Here is a 20,468-nt window from a genome sequence, read left to right on the forward strand (position 1 = left end):
TAGTTTTAAGTTTTGCAATTCACCTTACTGGTCCTTAAAAAGCCATCCCTGTTCATTTGCCATTAATCCACCACCCACATTACTATGCTACTTTTGATATCCACTTCCAAGTCACCTCATAGTTCTCACTGGCTGCACAGTACTGCCCACAATGTGGGGGACACGAGGACATGGTTCCTGAAGAGTAAGTTCACAGTGGAGATCCACCAGAACCCAGACCTCTTCTTCCAAGTATCTAGTCTGGGTGGGTTTGTGTGTGTGTGTGTGTGTGTGTGTGTGTGTGTGTGTGTAAGATTTTGAGAAAATACACATATGTGGGTGGGGGTGGGGTGTAGTGTCATGGTGGTGGTGGAGGGGCAGATGGAGAGAATCTCAAGCAGAATTCCAGCTGAGCCTGATCTCACAACCCTGAGATCATGAGCTGAGCTGAAATCAAGAGTCCAATACTTAACCGACTGAGCCAACCCAGGCACCCCAATGGGTTATTTACATAACCTAAACCTAAATTGGTCTGGTTCTTAGTGAATGGTTAATTCTGAAGTAACTTAGGGAAAGGATAGGATCTGTGCATGGAAGGGACACTTGTTTCAAAGATGGGCCATCCCTGTGAGGTGTGTGACAAATTCTACCAGGTTTATGTTCAGAGGATACCCATAGGCCTACCATCATCTTGATTCAACCAACATTTAGTTTTTGATAATTTTCTTGAGAACTTTATTCAGCAAAGAATCCCCCCAAATGATTCAAACAGCCATATAAGTTCTCTTTCACTCTATGGACGTGTGTGTACATATAGATACTACACTAGCACTTTAGAACATTTCCTGAGCCGCTCTCCCGTTGTCTACTTATATTTTAACCAAAGTTTACAGGGAAATAGCTGGAGCAACTGTTTCAAAGAACCTATCTCCAATAACATATCAGCAGTTAAGGCCAGGAGGCAGTGTTTTCTTCCCATTTCCTGAGGCTTTTTAACATAGTCATGTTGATTTCTGCTTCTGCCTCCTGACTCAACTGTAGTCTGAGTTCACCACTCAAAAACCTTTAAGTAACAGAGTCACCTGATGAGGTGAGTTAGAAGTCTGCAGAATCATCACTTCTGGCTGCTTCCCAGCCTCAGAAAGGACACAGCCTTGCAGAAACATCAATGTCTGGCAGAGAACAGTGAGCCAGATGTTGAGCATCCTGGAAGCAAACTCTGGAAGAAGACATCCCCCTGTAGGGACATGTACTTATCCTCCTCTACCCCACACTTTTTCTGGTAGTCCAACAGAAGAGGATGCATTTGGTCCACAGTAAGCCAGATCACGTACGTAATAGAGGAAGGACTGCACATATCTCTTTATCATAGGCCCCTCTCTCCAGGCACCAAATCCTGTGCCAAGTCCTGCCAAAGACACAAACACACAGACACAAAAAGCTTGAAAGGGCTCAACCTGAGAGTGAAGCTGCAGGAAAGCAGTGGCAGAGTAGTGTTGAGACAGGCTAGGGAAGAGAATAAAGCAAGGCCCCTGTTGTCACTCTTGTACTTTCCTGTTGCTACAGACAGATGAGAGCTGCACTCACAGCAAAGCAGGCAGCAGAGGTGGCTGAAGCCAACTTCAGAGTAAGTAGTCATCTTCCAGGTTATCATCACCAGACATAGAGGCAGCTTCTGCTTAGAAGGAATGGAGGGGAAGTTAGGCACAGCCATGGAGACTCAGGGGAAAATGGGCTTCTTAGTGCTCAGTGATCACTTTGCTTAAGAGCCAACTTTTACCATCGTCCCTAGTTTGGAAAGACTCATTGAAAAACCGTAACTTCCAAAGATACTCTAGGGAGGAAATGCAGCTTGTACCTGATAAGCTGAGGCAAGACAGGGTATTTGCTATCTCTCCAGGGCTCTTCTTGGGCTCAGTGAGCATGCTGCCAAGAGAGACATCTGTTTCTGTGGCCTATAGGGATGAAGACGAGAAAAAGGAAGAATGCAGTGTTGGCTGGTGGGTAAGGAGAGGCCACCCTATCATTTTGCCCACAGGATCTGGTTAAGGCAGTTGAGTTTGGCTACCAAGAGAGACACAATGCTTCCATCGACCAACCTGTGTAACAACTCCTTAGGAAAGCTCTCCACAAAATGTCACGCCTAACTAGAAGCCCTCATGTCTCTCTGGGCACCAGGTCTGCCCCGAGGCAGTGCCCTGCATGTAGTCACAATGGCTCACTCACCACATCGTGCAACATGTCTGGGACAGCTCTGGTTTCTTCCATGTCTTCGGGAAGCTCAACTGCATATCCTTTACGAACTAATTCTAACCCAATATCAAGTTTCTGAGAAGAAAAATGAAAAGGGAATGATGTTCTTTCTATAGGGAAGGGAATATCTGAAGAACTAAGGAGTTAGGATTGATACTTCAAAGACATTCCTTTAGTGGGGAACAGTAAGCAGCAGGATCTTGTGAGGTAGGAGTAATATCAGATAATGGTTTCTGGGAAAGAAAAAGTGAATGAGACTATAAATATACTGAAGAGACAGTGAGCAATGAGTGGACCCCAGTCGTACCTTCCCATTGCTAGTATCATATAAGTAAATCTTGGGCCAAGTTGAGATCCCAGTCTGGACATAGCTGGAGATCTTGGCCATCAGGGGCTTCCAGTCAGCACAGTGAGTCAGTCTGTCAAACTCATCCAAAGCTTCCTCTTCCCACTGTTCACCTGGCAAAAGATTGCAGGGATAACCTAAGAAGGGGTCCCTACTGACGGGGTGAGATTACACCCTAGAGAGAAATTGGAACCACCTCTTTCTACTCCAGAAGGTATGTATGTCTGCCTGCCAGGTTGCTGCTTTCTTCTGCTGGGGAGGAAAAGACACCTGAGCCCCCAGAACTCAAAAAGCCTGGGAATGTGAGAATTCCTTCCATGTGCTGTATTAGAGTTATTCTATGTGGAGGCAAGGTCAATAGGCGATATGACCAATTTACCTGAAGGGGGGATCCCTGGGTGGCGCAGCGGTTTAGCGCCTGCCTTTGGCCCAGGGCACGATCCTGGAGACCCGGGATCGAATCCCATGTTGGGCTCCTGGTGCATGGAGCCTGCTTCTCCCTCTGCCTGTGTCTCTGCCTCTTTCTCTCTCTCTCTCTCTCTGTGACTATCATAAATAAATAAAAATGTAAAAAAAAAAAAAAATTTACCTGAAGGGGCGATCCGTGCCAGACTACACTCTATTGCTTGAAATGGAAGGCTTAGGAAGTCACTCCTAAAGTGAAAGAAACTGAAATTAGAATCCCAGTGCAGGAAGGATCTCTTATAGTCCTTGTTTCTAGAGATCACCAATTAACTCAGCTGGAGAAGATAATCATCTGCTCTCTGTATGTAGGTTCTCTTCCCAATCCCCCTAAGTGAGAAGTGCCTAGAGCACACCACCAGCTATGGCCAAGGCCGAGTTAACTGGGACTCCATCCTGGCCTCCACAGACCTGAGTGCTCGGAGGTCCTTCAGTGGGCAATCTCCATTATCTCCAAAGTCAACGAAGTACAGGTCCAGGTTCCCATTCTCCAAGGTGCCAAGGACCCGAGCTCGATACCAGGAACCGTTTGTAGGTAAAGGTGCTGCTACAATGTCTCCCACATGCACAGTCAAGTCTTCAGGCTGCACATGAGGATAAGGATCAAAATGGGGAGAGTTAAGATGGGCAGGCTAAAAAAAAAAAAAAGATAAGCAGGAGGAAGAAGGAAGAAAGAACAAGTAGTTGGAAGGAAGAAAGAACAAGTAGTTGCTTCCCAGGAAAAGAGAACATATCACAGTGAAAAAAAAATAGGCCCCCTTTTCATTCAACCCAGCCCTGCCCCTATGGCAACTCACTAGACTATTCTCATAGTGCTGGGTCATCTCACTGACAAGCTTATCCAGCTGCAGGCTGCGGGAGCCAATGATTTGGATCCAGAAGTGGTTGGGATGTTCGGAGGCAGAGACGTAGACTTCCAGGAACTCATCGGCATGAAAACTGAAGTCAGGACTAGGGACTAAACACAGGGATAAACAAGCTAAGCTACAGAATCCTAAGCTGGTGACCATATCAGAAGCATCTCTGGTTGAAATGGGGCCTCTCTATCAGAGGTACAAACACCAAGTGGCTATTACATTTTTTTTTTAATTTTTTTTTTTTGGCTATTACCATTTAAAAAAACAATTGAGGGACAACTGGATGAAGCCTACAAGACTATCCTGAAGAAAGGTAGTAAGCTGAGCTGTGTACCTTTCTATGTAACAGAGTAGTAAGAGTTTACATTCCTAATCATCTGCCATGTATTCAAGTCAGACATCAATTATAATGAAGGTAAATCCTCCATATGCTAGCTGCAGCATGAACCAGTGGAAATAGGTGGGCCTATTCCAGATCCATTCTATCACTAACTCATTATGTAACCCTGAACAAGTCTGCAAACCTCTTAGGGCCCCTGGTCTTCCCTGCCCATCCCAGAACCTATGCACAGAAGAGGATGCTCACAGTCTTCATTCTTCTTAACGGTGATGATTTTTAAAAGCACTAATGAGATAGGCCAAAACAAACCAACAAAACCCCACCAGGCTGAGTATTTTACTTATTTAATAAATCTGTGAAAGAATATCACATAAATTCAATTTTTAGATATATTACTTTTAGATATATTTAGAGTAGTTTCCTGTGAACTAGTATATTTTTTTAAGATTTTATTTTTAAGTAATCTCTACACCCCACATGGGGCTTGAACTTACAACCGTGAGATCAAGAGTCACATGGGGCCCCATGAAGTAGCATATTTCTGTATCATTCTCAATCACTAGCTGGTTTGTGTTCCGAAAATTATTATTTATGTTTAGTACTAACCCTAGTTACTAAATATCATTAGTACTTATATTAAATATTAAACAGTAATGAATTAGTATTTATCCATACTAAGTATTAACAGTATTTAATATGGATTATAAATAATAAATATTAATACTAATATATTACCATACAAAGGAACATCTGTGAAGAGACTTATATAAGTGCTGTCAAGAAAACAAATTACTTTTACTGCTTCCTATTTTGGGTTATCCAAGCCAGTATTTCTATCTTCCATATAGCAAATGGGTTTCCATTTTGTTACATACTTTCAAACATGGACATCTCAGGACTGGTCTGGACTCCAGATTTCTGAAAGTTGTCACCATTGGGTTTCTCCCAAGCACCTTCTGGCCCTACACCAGCCATGTCACCACCTCCTTTTTGGGAAGGAGCTCCCAGTGGCGTCGTAGCTGGCTCTGGCTCTGTGCCAGTACCAGTGTTTTTCCACAAAGCTGGCTCTCCAGCTCCACCAGACTCGGTGACTTCCTCTCTTCTTACACTGATTGGCTGTTTGCGTGGGACTCTGGTTTCTGCAGAATGGGCAATTCTCTTCCGAAGTTCTTCATCTTCTGAAACTTTCTCCAGTATCAAATGCTGTAGTAAGAGAGAGCTCTGTGACCAGATATTTTCACCGAGGATGGAGTAAAAGGTTCTCATTCTTAGACACAATTCAGGCCTATTAGCTACTTGCCTTGGCTGCTGCCACTTCCTTCTGTGTTCCTGAGATTTTGATAAGTCTTGATAGTAGTAACGTCCCCTCTGATTCTTTGTCACAGGTAATTTTGGCTCCAGAGGCCTTACAGATAGAACGAATCGTCTCCCCACCTCTCCCTGCATTGAAAAGCACACAAACACTTGTGCTTCCCTCCTCACCAAACTACTAGAGGAATCACTATTTTGTATATACTGGGAGAGAAGAGTCACTTCCAAAGTGAACAGAATATAAGATACTGAATAGAAAGCAGGAGCTACTGCAATTCTTACTGTAAGAAGGGGACTAGGGCCTATCTGCTCTTTCTCTTTTACCTAAACTCTTGGTTAGTATAACTTCATGTCATTTCCACTTTTTGACCATTCAGCATACTTTACACCGGCACTTCATAAGAAGATATCCTACACAGTATATTGAAACATTGGACCAAGGACAGACATTTCTCTGTCTCTAGTAGCAGCATAAGGAATGTGCTTGGGGAAGGTGTAACAGGTTACTATCTTGACAGCTCTGGGGGGTGCCTGGTGGCTTAGTTGGTTAAGAGTCTGGCTTTGGCTCAGGTTCTGATCCCAGGGTCCTGGGATGGAGTCCTGAGCCCTACGTTGGGCTTCCTGCTTAGTGGAGAGTCTGTTTCTCCCTCTGCCCCTCCCCGTTTGTGCTCTCTCTCTCTCAAATAAATAAATACAATCTTAAAAGAAAATGAAAAACCTGGGATAAAACGAGCAGGCTTAGCTTCCCTTTAAATATCTATTATGAGGTAAATACATTTACCCGAACCCTTCTGGAATCTATTTGTAAGGTTCAGATCATATACCTTCCCGAGGTAATGGGTTTTGCTTTACTACTGGTTCTTTAAAAAAGTAAAGCTCTGGTCTCAATGTCTCCCCAGCACCACCACCAAACGCCCCCACCCCCCACAAGGTGAAGGGAAGTAGGCCAGGAAAAATCCTTGAGAAGACGTGAAAGAAAGACAAAGGTGAAGAAAAAAGTTAAAAGCAGAGGAAGCTGTCCAGTGGTACCTATGATCCTGCCCACGGATCTCTGGGGAACTGAGAGCTGCTCAGACACTGGGGTATTCTCTGTCAGGATCTGATGGATGGCTGCTTTGGCCTTGCACACCTGAACAGGAAACCCACTGATAAGCAGCACCCGCTCATCACCTACATCCTCTGTGTCCACATCAATCCGAGCACCTGTCTGTTTCCGTAGCTGCAGAGAAAAGGATACATGGCTGTACGCTCTGGAAACAGCTCGTCAGCTAGGTATACTCTCAACGTAACCCTGGAGGTAGATGGAACTGGACAGTAATTAGCTAAATCAGGATGCTATAAGCAGTCCTCAATTACCTGTACTTATGAAAGACTATTAATAACAAAGGTAACCTCAAATAGCAGTTAATTCAAAACAGTTTCTCTTTGTGTTTCCAACCCTCTTTCCCCCTAATTTTATTTGGATAGAGAATCAAATATTTTGTTTTCTTGACATTTCAAATGAACAAAAGAAAAATTCGGCAGCAATTCAACATTTACTAACAATAAGGGCTCATTAATTCCATAATAGAAAAGAATGGTTCAAGCTATACCAAGCTGAGAATCATACAATCAAAAATCCCCATTTCTAACTGAGTCCTTCATTTTCTAGGAAGTAGGACTCCTCTCTAGAAGGAAAAGAGCATAGTTAGCTAAAAGTTCTGTATTTTCTAAAAACATACATAGTGTGAGTGGAGGCAGAGGAGGGAAGCAAGATTAAGCAGAATCAATCCCTGGGAAAGCCAACTGCCTGCTTGCACACTTACCTGTTTAATATTGGTTCCTTGCCGGCCAATGATGAGCTTCACAGCCTCCTGGGGAACTCGCATCTCTATTTCGATGTCGTCCTCCCCAACAAATGTCAACCGCTCTTCTGCACAGATCATGGCTCAGATCAGACTTAGCATCCAAAGTACCCCAGCCCTCCCCTGAAGCTAGCTGTCAAGGAGAATGATCCATGAGATAGAACAAAGATCTCAACCATAATGACAAGGAGAAGCAGCATCTGAGTAGGAACTGGAGAGTCTCAGAAGACTGGAAGATGGGCACTGTCTCTGGAATCCTATCTCAGATGCTAAAATGTGGAAAGCATTTGGACCTGCAAGGAAAGGGTGCTGGATTCTGCGTAAACTGTATCTCCCAGGAGAGGACTCCTGGAGAAGAATGAAGGCTAAAAGGAGTCCACTGGGCTCAGAACTTCCATTTGTACCTAAATCCTTTCTCTAGGTCCAGCCTGTAGGGAAACGTGACCCTATGATTACCCTTGTAACAACTAAATACAGGGAGTGTATAAAAAGGAGAAGTATAGACGCTTACAAAAAAGATCAAAAAAGAACCCATTGTAGTGCTGCTGTTGAAGGGAACAGATAAATAGAATTATAAAATGAGCTTATCAATTCAGACTAGCTGCACATTAAAAACAAAGAAAAGAAGAAACTAGTTTCAAAGATCCCTCACAGAAAGCCAATTACATCCCAACAGACATATCCAGTCCACCAAGGAAAACTTTCATTTCAATTTAACAAGGCCAGAGCACAGTTTGAACATCTCCATATGTACACCCGGAGGGGGGGGGGGTTCACATACCTCTGCTTTCCCTGTATCTGCGGTATAGGATATAGGCAACCGTTGCGCTGGCTGGGATCCCAAGGCCCAGTGCTATTTTCTGAATAGTGGACAAACTTGTCCAAGAAGTTCGTTCAGTGGACATTTTCTGCTGTATTCAGACTTACATCCTGAAATAAGTAAGTGACGGAAAAGAAGCTTTCATCCTATGTCTTTATGATTGGCAGAGAGGCATGGGAACATATTACAGCATTATTAAAAAGAATACTACTGCCTACCTTTCCAAAACAAGAGCTTGAGCCATCTCAAAATCTTTTTTTTTCTTCTAAAACCTACTTCATGTAAAAGGTCTCAGGGTATTTTTAAAAGTTACCAAGGGACATATACAATTAGAGACATACTTCATTCCCTCCCCCTCCCAAAGAAAAGCATACATTGACCACAATTTTATAAGATGAAGGAACAAAAAAATTATTAAATGAATCAAACACTACAAAAATAAGCCTTCAGATTTCACATCAGACTACTTAAAATCCCTTATCTGTGCCCTTCCATGCCTCTAGGGCTTTCCAGAAGCTGTAGTCTCTGCAAAGAGTGGCTTTTCAGGTCCAGTTTCAGGTTCTGCTCCTTCTATTTTTTTTCTTTTATCTATACTCCTGATTTCTATTTATTTCTCAGCTAACACTGAAAGGATGTCTGCCCTGCTCCTTCACCAAAACTACAACTTCCCAGATAGTCAACCTAGATGGCATGTATAAGCCCTACCTAATCTCACCTCTGGGACCTTTCTCTTGGTTTCTCCTCCTCTTTCCCTGGAAGCGTTTTTACAGCCTTGGGCTTGTCTTCCCATGGCCTCTCTCCACTGCTACTGCCACTCTGCGGTCCATGGCAATTTCATCTACACCTGCAGCTTCAATGAATACCTAGATGCTAACATCCAACATCAACTGTGCTGGATTCAGCTCATCAGATCTCATTTGGACCACTGCAATGGCCTCATTATTCTTAGACTGATACTGTACCTTCATTTTGCTGCCAAGCTAATCTTTACATCATCACTAGATTTTCTTATAACTTCTCTCACCCTTCCAGACAATTCATACTATTTCTTCTCAAGCCTCTAGCACTTCCTCCATCCTCACTCTCATCTGGTATCTTCCTTATTTCCTATGCCACTGAGAAAGTACAGCATTCTGAGAAAATATTAACTCAGTTCTACCACAATTACCCACCTACCCCTATCTATGCTCAAATCTTTCTGTGGCCATGGATGAACTGTCTCTACTCCTGGCACTGAAGGCTCTCATAAAAGTGTTGTTGCTCTCCTTCCTTCTCATGTATTGTTGATGTTTTCCTCTCTACTGGATCTCTTTCAGCAAACATGCCACTGTTTCTTATTTCTTAAAGAAAATCCTCTCTTGATTCCACTTATTCCTCCAAACACTTCTGATTTCTTCCCTTCCTTTTATAGGAAAACTCACCAGTGCCAATACTCTTGTGCTCAATTTCTCTTGAATCCACTCCCACTGCTCTTGCCAAGGTCTCCAGGGACGTCACAATGACCAATTCTCTGTCTTCACTCTACATGCCCTCGCCCCTGTATCTGGCACAACTGAGGACTGCCCCCTGCTCTGACCCTTTCTTCACTTGGCTTCCACAATAGCACCCTTCTGGTTTTCCTTCTCCCTTTCTGGGTGCTCCATCGGTCAGTTTTCTTCTCCTGCTTGTAACCTCTAAACACTGCAACACCCCAGAGCTCTGTCCTATGCCCTCTTGTGGGTTCTACCTCACTTCCTTAGTGATCTCACCAAGTTTCATTCACAGCTTGGCTTTAAATCCCATCTGTATAATGGTAACTCCCAAATTCATAGATCCAGGTAGGACCATTCTCCTGAACTTCAGGTTTGTATACCAACTGCCTATGAGACGTCTCCATTGGATATCTAATAGGCATCTCAAACTTAACAGGTACAACGCTGAGCTCCCGATCTTACCCTCTGCCTGTGGTCTTGGCTGACTTAGTAAAGACAAGTCCATTCTTTTACTCTCTCAGGTAAAAAAATTTATTCATCTTCTCCCTCAAATAGCACCGTTAGCCTGTCAGCAAATCCTATTTATTGTACCTTCAGATTTTCCAGAATCTGACCACATTTTGCCTCTCCACTGCTAAGACCACCAATATTTCTTGTCTAGATTATTGCAATCCATTATATTCTGGTATTTGCCATTGTCCAGTTTATTCTCAACAGCTGATGTCAATAACATTATTCATCCACTCAAAGCCTCCCAGTGGTTTTCAATCTCACTATATGATTATAAGCCAGAGCTATCATAATGACCTGTGATGTCTTCATTTTGATTGTATTTCCAATAGAATGTACACTCCACAGAGCAGGAATTTTGTTTTGTTCATCAGTGCTTAGCACACAGTAGCTAATCAATAAATATTTGTTGAATGAATAAACTTCAGCAACTCTGTTGTCTACATAAAAACTCATTAATGGCATGAAAAGTTCTTTATAATCCGATCTCTGCCTATGACTTTCACAACCTTATACTCTTAATTCCACTGCTACCAGGGGGACAGGACATGCTCTATGTGCCTGTGTGTCCCTGCTCTGGCCTTGTGTCACTTCTTTCTGGTTATACACCTTAGCCCATCTGGTCTCTCTGGCAAAACCCTACTCCTTCCTCACGTCTCAGTTCTACTACTACACTTTTGAGGCCTGTGGGATTTCCCCTAGCTGACTTAGGGTAGGTTTCTCCTTAGCTCATGCTGCCCTTATGATACTTCCATGATAGCACTCGTTCACACTGTATGCAACTGTGTGTGTCTGTTATGCCTATGTCCTCTAGACTGGCTTCAAGCAAGCTAGGTCAACCACATTTATTAAGCACTTCCATGTGTTAGATGTTATTGTGGCACTAAGGATGAAAAAGATGAAAAGATAAATGTGCTGAGTAGCTACTATGCCACCAGGCACTTTACTTCCATTAACTTAATCGCTATGCAATTCTGTAAGGTAGGAAATGTCAACTCCAGTTTTACAGAGGAATATATATGCTTAGAGAGGTTACCCAGCTTCTTACCCAGGGTCTGGGTTATTATTTGGTTATTAAAAACCTAACAAAGTGACTTTAGAAGCCCCCCCCCCTTTCTCTTACACAGACTCAGCAGAACAGTACTTGGTGTCTTTATTCAGGAAATTCAAGATTAATAAACACTAGTGAAGGGATGCCTGAGTGGCTCAGTGGTTGGGCGTCTGCCTTTGACTCAGGGCGTGATCCCAAAGTTTCAGGATCGAGTCCCACATCAGGCTCCTGCAGGGAGCCTGCTTCTCCCTCTGCCTGTGACTCTGCCTCTGTGTCTCTCACGAATAAATATCTTTAAAAATAAGAAAATATAATTTTATGCTATGATTTGCCTCCAGGTACACAAATTCAACCCAGATGATTATGATATCCAAGAAATTGTTTTTTAAGATTTTATTTATTCATGAGAGACACACAGAGAGACAGAGAGGGGTTGGGGCAGAGACACAGGCAGAGGGAGAAGCAGGCTCCATGCAGGGAGCCCGACGTGGGACTCAATTCCGGGTCTCCAGGATCAGGCCCTGGGCTGAAGGTGGCGCTAAACCGCTGAGCCACCGGGCTGCCCATTTTTTTTACCTTTAAAAAAAACTGGTTGTATTCCAGGAAGGCTAAAAATATACTCATTAATACAGGACCTATTCAGGAATAAAACTTTGACTCTAAATGTGATAGAAACTCCAGAAGTTTGCCTATGTTTTTAGCCAATAGCTTTAAATAAATTTCATCCATTCTCTTGCTCAATCAGGCCTGGAACAGAAAAAATACTTTTTCAAGTGTCTTGTTATTTCAGGCAATTCATTACTCAGTAAGAAGATCCAATATATACAGTATATATCCCTTTTGGAGATCTAGTATAGACATGGAGGAATACGGTTGCTTTTTTTCCTTTTTTGGTAGGTAGAAAGGAAAGAATGGAGTTTAATGGGTGTTTGAGTTATGAGGTTCCTTTCTTACCTGGATCAAAAAAAGAATCAGCTTCTCTCTTTTCCTCACCTTTATTTTTAAAAATTTTTTCCCCTAACCTTTAAATAAAACCTTTCACTGCTCTCTGTGCAAGTTTGGGTGGTATCACTTTTGCATATACCAAAGGAAACAAGCTCTGTTTCATAAAGATTTTTGCTTAAATTCTTGAATTTTTTGAACCTCAGACTATTTTCTTATATTAAGAGATAGTTTATTTGGAGTATCTAAAAAAAGAGTTCACTTCTTTTACCTAGTGGTTACTTCATATATTTTCTCATATGGTCTCTGAAGTGCAAAGCTTGTCTTCACTATTATAGTGCTAGTTCTTTGTTACCAGCTGCACATGCTGGGAACACAAGTAGGAATAAGAATTCTTGCCCTGAAATACAGTCTAGGAGGAAAAATGACCACCAAATCAAATAATTAGAGGCAGTGCAGAGACAATATAAATTCTTGGCTAAAGTAACAGCTGAGTGGAACCGAAACTTAAAAGATTTCTTAGATGGCACAGAATTGAAACCACCTTGTTAAAATACAAATCATTTTTCTGCATTCAAACCAATAAATACTGAGTATTCAATGTGTGGTTGGCTCTGGGGCATACAACAGTTCAGAAAGACTTGGTAGCTTCAGTCATGGGGTTTCCTATCCAGCAGGGAAGGTCTTACTTGATAGGCAAGAGTCTGTAGGCATTAAAGATTTGGGGAAATAAATCTTGTGAACAGAGCAGTAACTTAATCAGCACTCTAATGCTGTTTCCCTTTTAACACCACCTTTCTGGCCACAATTTATGCCTAAGAAATCATAGAGTTTTAGAATCGGAAGGACCAAAGAAATGATCTGATTCTACTAATAACGTTCCAACTGGGGAAACTGAAGCCAAGTGAAATAAAGGGATTTCCCTAAGGTTATATAGTCAGTCACTTCTATACAATGCAGTACACAATGTGGTTTGAAGACCAGTCACAAAGGGACCTCTTTAAGGAGACTCAAAGAACTAATAGCATTTTCACCCCAGTTCAGAAACTATCAAGATCAAGGCAAAAAAAAAAAAAAATCTAACATCTGATATTCCTCTGGCTCTGCTGCCAACTCCCTCACCCCTCGCCCCCCCTCCCCCCCCCCCCCCCCCCCCCCGCCATCCTGACCGTCTATGCTTGGTTGGGTTTCATTACCATGGGCTTCCATAGTACTCCAAACATCCTTTCACAACATATGTTGCTTGTGATTCTTAACTGCTGTGTCTGTAGTGAGAATGAATTGAGGGCAGCAAGTGGGGGGGGGGGGGTAGGGAGACCAATTTAGAGGCTAGTTCAGGTGCCAATGATGGAGATGACAAGGAGGAGAGTTTTAACAGGTAGACTACACAAGACCTAATAATTGATTCAAGGAGCCCCCTATCAGGTTTCTCATTTGAGCACTTGGTGTTTGAGACACAATATTAATGATTTGGTGGTGGAAGGAATGTAGTGGTGGGAAGATGAAAGTCCACGACAAGGATAAATTAGGTAACTTCTATTTTAATTGAAACCTAAGTTTCACTCAACTCCTTTTCACATATTACAAATGAAGTTTATGTCGAGTTAGCTGAAGTCTCAAAGAATGAATACCTACTTGATTCATCAAGTATGATTTTGCGATTATGTGCATATTAGTTCGTTTGATTTCTCTTTAAAAATAAGTGGGGAAACAATACAATGGCACCAGGGATATAACCATAGTACTGAGTGCCAGCTTGTGTTTGATTTTATTACTTCAAATTGAACGTGAAAAGGTTGGATTTAAGATCATAGTTTCTAAAAAAACAAACAAAAAACACCCAACAGTTTCTAAGGGAAGCTGAGTAAAGAGGAGACACGTGGATCATGTCAAGGTGAGACATACAAAGGATGCTTTTCAGAAGCCAATTTTGAAATTTCTTGACATTTACACGAAACAGTTGCTGACTATTTAATAGGCATAAGGAAAGCTTACTTTTGTGTTATTTTAGAAACATCGTTGGGAGTCACCTCATCTTAAGAATGTAGCAAGCTCCATGGGGGCCAGGACCTCTCATCCCCTTATCTCCTAACAACCAGAACCTACAGAGTAGCTGGAACATGGTGACGGGCTTGTTGCACTGAAGCAGCTTGCTCAGTTTTCTCATCCTTGCCACACTGATTTTTACCCAACGAGTGAAGAAAGCCAACCCGTTTCACGTTGAGACGAGAATAAAAACGTGGCTTCGACAGGGGAGTCTTCAGCCCGAACCCACGGGGGAGATCTGCTTGGTGAGAAGCGAGACTGGTAAACAAACCCCCGACTCAAGGAGCCATCCTTTTAGAGGTACCGGAGGAAAAAAACTGGAGAAAATACGAGGCAAACTGCTCCACTGACGGCGGTTCTCGTCTCAAACACAGCCCGTCCGAGGAGCCCCACCAGCTGGGGGCGAACACGCGGGCAGCGGCCGCTGTGGGCCCGAGCACGTCCCGGGGCGGTTGGAAGCTCACACCCGGGGCGCGGCGGCGGCGGCGACGCCTCCTCCGCCGCCACCTCCCCCCCGCCCGGCCGCCCGCTCTCCCCAGCCTGTCCCCCGGCGCCTTTACCGCCCGTCCAGTCAGCCGCCGCGCTCCGCGGCCCTCAGCCCTCAGCCCTCGGCCCTCGGCCCGGCCCCCGCCATTACCGCTCCTCCAGTCAGCTGCCGCGCTCCGCCGCGCTCCTCGCACCTAGCCCCGCGCCCCGCCGGCCGCCGCCTCCCTCCTCGCGCCCCGCCCGCCACGCTTCAGCCCCCGCTTCCCCGCCCCTGCAGCCCGGCCGCACCAATCAGCGCCAGGCTCGCGCGGCGACCAATCCTCCCGCGGGCTGCCCCTGAGTGACGGGGCTGCGGCGCGCTGGCAGCCAATCACCGGGATGCGCCGGCCCGGGCGCTGGCCAGTCGGGGCCCGGGAAGTCAGCCGCTGCCCCCCGGCGGCACCTGCTGAGAATTAGGCAGCCAGTTAGAGGCTCTCGGAGCGCCGCCAGCCCGCCTCGGGCCAATTACCGCGGGCGGGGGCCGAGGTGCGAGGGCGTGGGGTCACGCGTGCGCGTCGCCGTCGCTAGGCCACGAGCGCCGCAGGGCACAGCCACGCCTCGCCACCGGCCCCCAGGTACCTCGCGGAGAGCGGCCCCTCGACGGGCGGCGCCGCGCCACTGGCCTCCTCGGTGCTGTCCTGCCGGGACCCGTCCTGACCCGCGGCAGGCCCTGGGGACGCACGGAAGGGCCCGCGCGGAGAGGTGGACGGAGGAGCTGCGCGCGGGAGCGGGGCGGGCACGCGGCGAGGGCGGGGGGCACAGGGGCGCGCCCTCCGCAGGGGCGGAGGGGACCGGCGCGAGGGCACAGCCGGGGGTGGGGGTGGGGGTGGGGCACTTGTGCGGAGGGCGGCGGTTCCCTTCGGAGGAGGCATTGCAGCCGCCGTCCAGGACCCGGGCCTGGGACGGTCAAGGACGGTTGGGCCTGTGAGCGCCTCTGGGCGGCGGGAGCCTCCTCCCGAGCCGGACCCCCTCCGCGGCCGGGCGCCCCCGGGGTTGGGGTGCGGCGCTCCCGGTAGCCCGGAGCTCTCTGCAGCAGCTCTGTCGCTGTGCCCGGCACACGGTGAGCTCTCCGTGGATGCTCAGGGGACGCCAGACTGTATCTTTGGTCAACTAGGGAGTCGATGCCTTTGGGCCTCAGGGTTTCGATTTGTATTGATTTTTATTATTTTTTATTTTTTTTATTTTTAATTTTTTATTTATTTACGAGAGTGAGAGAGGCAGAGACATAGAGGGAGAAGCAGGCTCCATGCACCGGGAGACCGACGTGGGACTCGATCCCGGGTCTCCAGGATCGCGCCCTGGGCCAAAGGCAGGCGCCAAACCGCTGCTCCACCCAGGGATCCCTGTATTGACTTTTAAAATGTGCATTTTGAATAAGTAATACGCATTCTACAAAATTCGTAGGCACAAAAGGTTATTACAGTGAATAAGGGCTCCCTTCCCTCAAGAGGCAGCCAGTTTTATGGGATTCTTGTAAATTTTTCACAAAATATAATGTAGCAAACATACCCATGTTATATGCATACGTTATATGCATCTTATATATATTTTTTACTCAGTTGATATTTTTTGCAATTTCCTTTTGTATAGCCTAGATACCTGACCATAGCAGCACGTGTATCTGCTTCGTAGTAAGTTTCACAGTAGCCTGCGGGTTAGATTAAGATATTTTTAAACAAGCCTTTCATATTATGTTGCTACCCAAGTATATTTCATCTGGCTTTTGTATATATGTATAATAAATCCTTAGGGCTGTGAATACTAGGTCAAAGATTTATGTGCATTTTTTCATTAGGATACAATTTTGCAAATTCCCTCCCTCCCAAAGACTTCTCATTTTCATTCCATCAGCCATATTTGAAAAAAATTTGGTAAAGGTGTTATGTATTACCAAATTGCCTCCGCAGAAGCTTTATATTCTCTCATCAGCAATGTGTGAAAAGGACTTGTTGGATAACATACTTCTGCTTTTTGTTTTTTTAAGATTTTATTTATTCATGAGAGAGAGGGAGAGGGAGAAGCAGGCTCCATGCAGGGAGCCTGACGTGGGACTCGATCCTGGGTTTCCAGGATTATGCCCTGGGCAGAAGGCAGGCGCTAAACTGCTGAGCCACCCAGGGATTCTCCCATATTTCTTGTTAAGATTATTCCTTGGTATTTGAGTGCCTTGGTTGCAATAGCCATTTTTACTTTCAAAAAGGTAAAGGAATAGTTCAGACTCAAGGAAGAATGTCCATTGTTGCTGTAGAAAGTGCAGGCCTGCTTTATGGATCCATTACCTTCTAGCTCCAATAGGACGTGGTGGGCAAAAAGGATTACAAATTAATGGGCAGCCCCAGTAGCTCAGTGGTTTAGTGCCGCCTTCATCCTGGGGTGTGATCCTGGAGACCTGGGATCAAATCCCATGTCGGGCTCCCTGCATGGAGCCTGCTTCTCCCTCTGCCTGTGTCTCTGCGCCTCTCTCTCTCTCTCTCTCTGTGTGTGTGTGTTTCTCTCATAAATAAATAAAATCTTTTTTTAAAAAAAAAAAGGATTACAAATTAACCACATGAGGAATTTCTTAATCAGAGCAGCAGAAAACCAGTTGTAATCACTTTTTTTTCCCCCTTAATTTTTTAAAGGAAGGTTGACTTCTAATTAACTTCTAATTTGGCTGAGCAGGGAGGTTGGGCAGAAGGGATAGTTCCAGGTGAGAGGATTCCAAACTCTCAAATCCTATTTGGGATTTGTCATCTCATGCACCCCTCCAAGAGCCCAAGTCAAGATAGGGTTATGAGGCTGGGATTCGGTGAATTGCAGTTTCTGTTTTCTCCTATTAAGTTCCGAAGAGTCTGTCCTTTTTCCTTGAAGGGGTGCTCTAAACAGGGTGCAGGAGTAGGTGATACCAGTTAACTTAAGGTCTGCGTTTTACAGAACATTCAGTTAGCAGGTGTTTCCATTCAATAAGCCAAACAGGAAAGGGGACTTCAGCTAGAGGGCTGGGCAGTGAGGGGTTCTCAAAGGCAGTAGCCTGGTTCCATAGCCTTTGCTCTGGAACTCAGAGTTCCCTTCTTGGACAACAAGCAAACAGTCCAGTCAAACAGTGTTCAGCCATCTGTTTTTCTTTTTTTTTTAAGATTTTATTTATTCATGAGAGAGAGAGGGAGAGAAGCAGAGACACAGGCAGAGGGAGAAGCAGGCTCCATGCAGGGAGCCCGATGTAGGACTTGATCCCAGGACTCCAGGGTCACGCCCTGGGCCAAAGGCAGGCACTAAATCGCTGAGCCACCCAGGGATCCCCCAGTCATCTGTTTTTTTAGAAAACAGTCATTTTTTTCTTTGTTGTAGGAGTTACCCCTTCCTCCCCCATGATGCAAGGCTCTGCATCAGAAACCAGCAACCCAACCCAGAGGTTGGGCCTTAGAGTCAGCAATTATGCTGTGCTGCTCTTTAGTCTTTAGATCAGACTGATGGATTGTGGCAGGTGTCCCCTGCATATGTGGCCTCCACCACTCAGCTCTATGCCTGCCTACTTAATTTTCCTTACAGAGTAGTTTGGAGGAAGAGGACTCAGGAGTCCTTGGTATCAAGTGCTCTCCATCCTGAATCACCACATACTCACTGCTTTGAGCAAAAGTTCCTCCCTACCTGAAGTCTCCTGTCTCTCCCTGAGAGAGGGAAGCTGGTGGGAGGAGTGGAACAGGAAAAGGGAGAAGCTGCTTTGACCTATGCTAACATCCACTCTGTCTTTCCCGGCCTTTTTTCCTTGCCTATGACGGACGCCAGAGAGACCAGGCAGGCTTGTCCTCAGCCTTTCCCCCCAGACCCTCACCTGCTGAAATAGTTCATAGATTATTCTGCCACACTGGAAATTCCCAAGCAGCTTCTCTATAACCTAAGAGATTGTTGAGGTTAGAACCCAGAAAAGGACCCAGGAAATCTGAAGCCTCCAAAATGTGAGAGGCTCTGTTGCTGGCATCTAGGATTTCTTTTTGTTTGTTTTAAACTATTCACAAGAGGCACAGAGAGAGGCAGAGACACAGGCAGAGGGAGAAGCCGGCTCCTGGGGAGAGCCCGAGGCAGGACTTGACCCCAGGACCCCAGGATCACGAACTGAGTCAAAGGCATATGCTCAACCACTGAGCTACCCAGGCATCCCTGACATCCAGGATTTCAGTTCAGTCCATCTGATCTGTGGAATTTCTGCCCCTTTCTGCCAGTCCCTGGAGCAGAGACAGTGAGGACATTTGGAGAGGGGACTGAGGAGAAAGGGTACCAACCAACCAAACAACCCTCAGCTTCCTGAGTCAGGTGCCTTTGAGTTCCTGAAGGCTGGGAAGGGCTAGCAGCTGGCCTGGTCCCCCTAAGAGACTTGTTCTGAGTGGTGGTGTGGAAGAGGCCCTGGGTCAGGCTCTTCAGCTGAGAGGTGGTGAGAGGTCAGAAGAGCAGGCAATGATTAAGGCAGTACACCTGGTGGAAGGCATTTGGGTTTGGAAGCCAAGAGCCCCGAGTTAAAAACAGTTCCCTCACTGACTAGCTGTGTGTCCTGGAGCAAGTTACTCTATTTGACCTTCAGTGCAGATGTCCTGTGTCATAGGGTTGATGTAAGGATTCAATAAGAAAACATACAAAGCCATTGACATAGGACAGATTCTTGATAGATGTTATTTGCCTTCTCTCTCCACTCCTGTGCTGCCCTGGGGAGAGGCTCTATCAGCTTGCGCCCCCCACTCTGTGGGCTGTGACATCCCTACACATGCACACACACCACCAGTGTGTGTCCTTGGTTGCATTCACACACACACACACACACACACACACACACACACACACACACACACCCCAGCCTGTGTGTCCCTGGTTGCATTCACATACAACCCCCACAGCCTGTACAGTCGCATCTGGGCTATGGGCAGCCTTCCCAGGCAGGTAAGATAAGGAACTAACTCGCTGATGATTGGACAAGCTGTGGAAGTGCTCATCACAGTGACCTAGTCACATCAAAGGGCCTTAGGGAAAAGTGTGGGAAGGAAAATAAGAGGCAGTAGTGGGCGGTCACTTCACAGGTGTTTTCCCCAGAGGAAGGTGCTTCTCAAGGGACACTTTGCCCGCCTCTGCCAGGGAGGCCCTTGTCCATGCCTGGAGGTGCAGGGTCTACAGCTCTCCTGCCCATCAGAGTGGTACTGGCTACATGTGGCTTTTGAGCACTGGAAAGATGGCTAGTGCTACCAAGGAGTGGACTTTAAGTTTATTTCAATTTAAGTTAGTTTATTATTTTTTAAAAGATTTTTTATGTATTTATTCATGATGGATACACAGAGAGGCAGAGACACAGGCAGAGGGAGAAACAGGCTCCACACAGGGAGCCCCATGTGGGACTCGATCCCCATCCATGGTCTCCAGGATCACGCCCTGGGCTGAAGGCGGCGCTAAACTGCTGAGCCACCGGGGCTGCCCTAATTAAGTTAGTTTAAATGTTAAAACTGACACTTGATCTAGTTATTGGAAAACTTTTCATATGTTTGGGACAACTTGGATGTGTGAAAATACGCGTTTAACAATGAATTTTATCGAGCCTAAGAACAGCTCAGATCTTTCTGGTGAAAATTCAGTGATTGAATTGAGATGTGCTCTACGTGTAAAATACACACTGGATTTCAAATACCTAATATGAAAAAGTAATGTAAACTATTTCATTACTAATTTTTGTGTTGATAACATGCTGAAATGA

General features: G+C 45.5%; 1 protein-coding gene across 2 annotated transcripts; it reads right to left on the minus strand.

Annotated features, from left to right (window-relative positions):
- Window positions 1–685: 685 nt before the first annotated feature.
- TDRKH (tudor and KH domain containing) lies at window positions 686–14,968 on the minus strand. Of its 2 annotated transcripts, XM_035700564.2 has the most exons (14): window positions 12,459–13,173; window positions 8,174–8,322; window positions 7,354–7,460; window positions 6,578–6,767; window positions 5,538–5,677; window positions 5,113–5,440; window positions 3,838–3,998; window positions 3,452–3,624; window positions 3,168–3,232; window positions 2,540–2,691; window positions 2,206–2,307; window positions 1,838–1,934; window positions 1,567–1,654; window positions 686–1,387 (listed from the first exon to the last, which is right to left on the minus strand). In XM_035700564.2, the coding sequence occupies exons 2-13, from the start codon at window positions 8,295–8,297 to the stop codon at window positions 1,602–1,604; spliced, it is 1,692 nt and encodes a 563-aa protein (XP_035556457.1). In that variant the 5' UTR covers window positions 8,298–8,322; window positions 12,459–13,173; the 3' UTR covers window positions 686–1,387; window positions 1,567–1,601. The 2 variants fall into 2 exon arrangements, with proteins under 2 accessions (XP_035556457.1, XP_048951287.1); XM_049095330.1 differs by lacking the exon at window positions 12,459–13,173 and adding an exon at window positions 14,871–14,968 and having other exon boundaries at window positions 686–1,654.
- Window positions 14,969–20,468: the final 5,500 nt, after the last annotated feature.

The sequence above is a fragment of the Canis lupus genome, chromosome 17, assembly GCF_003254725.2.
Source record: "Canis lupus dingo isolate Sandy chromosome 17, ASM325472v2, whole genome shotgun sequence".
NCBI classification, from domain to species: Eukaryota; Metazoa; Chordata; class Mammalia; order Carnivora; family Canidae; genus Canis; species Canis lupus.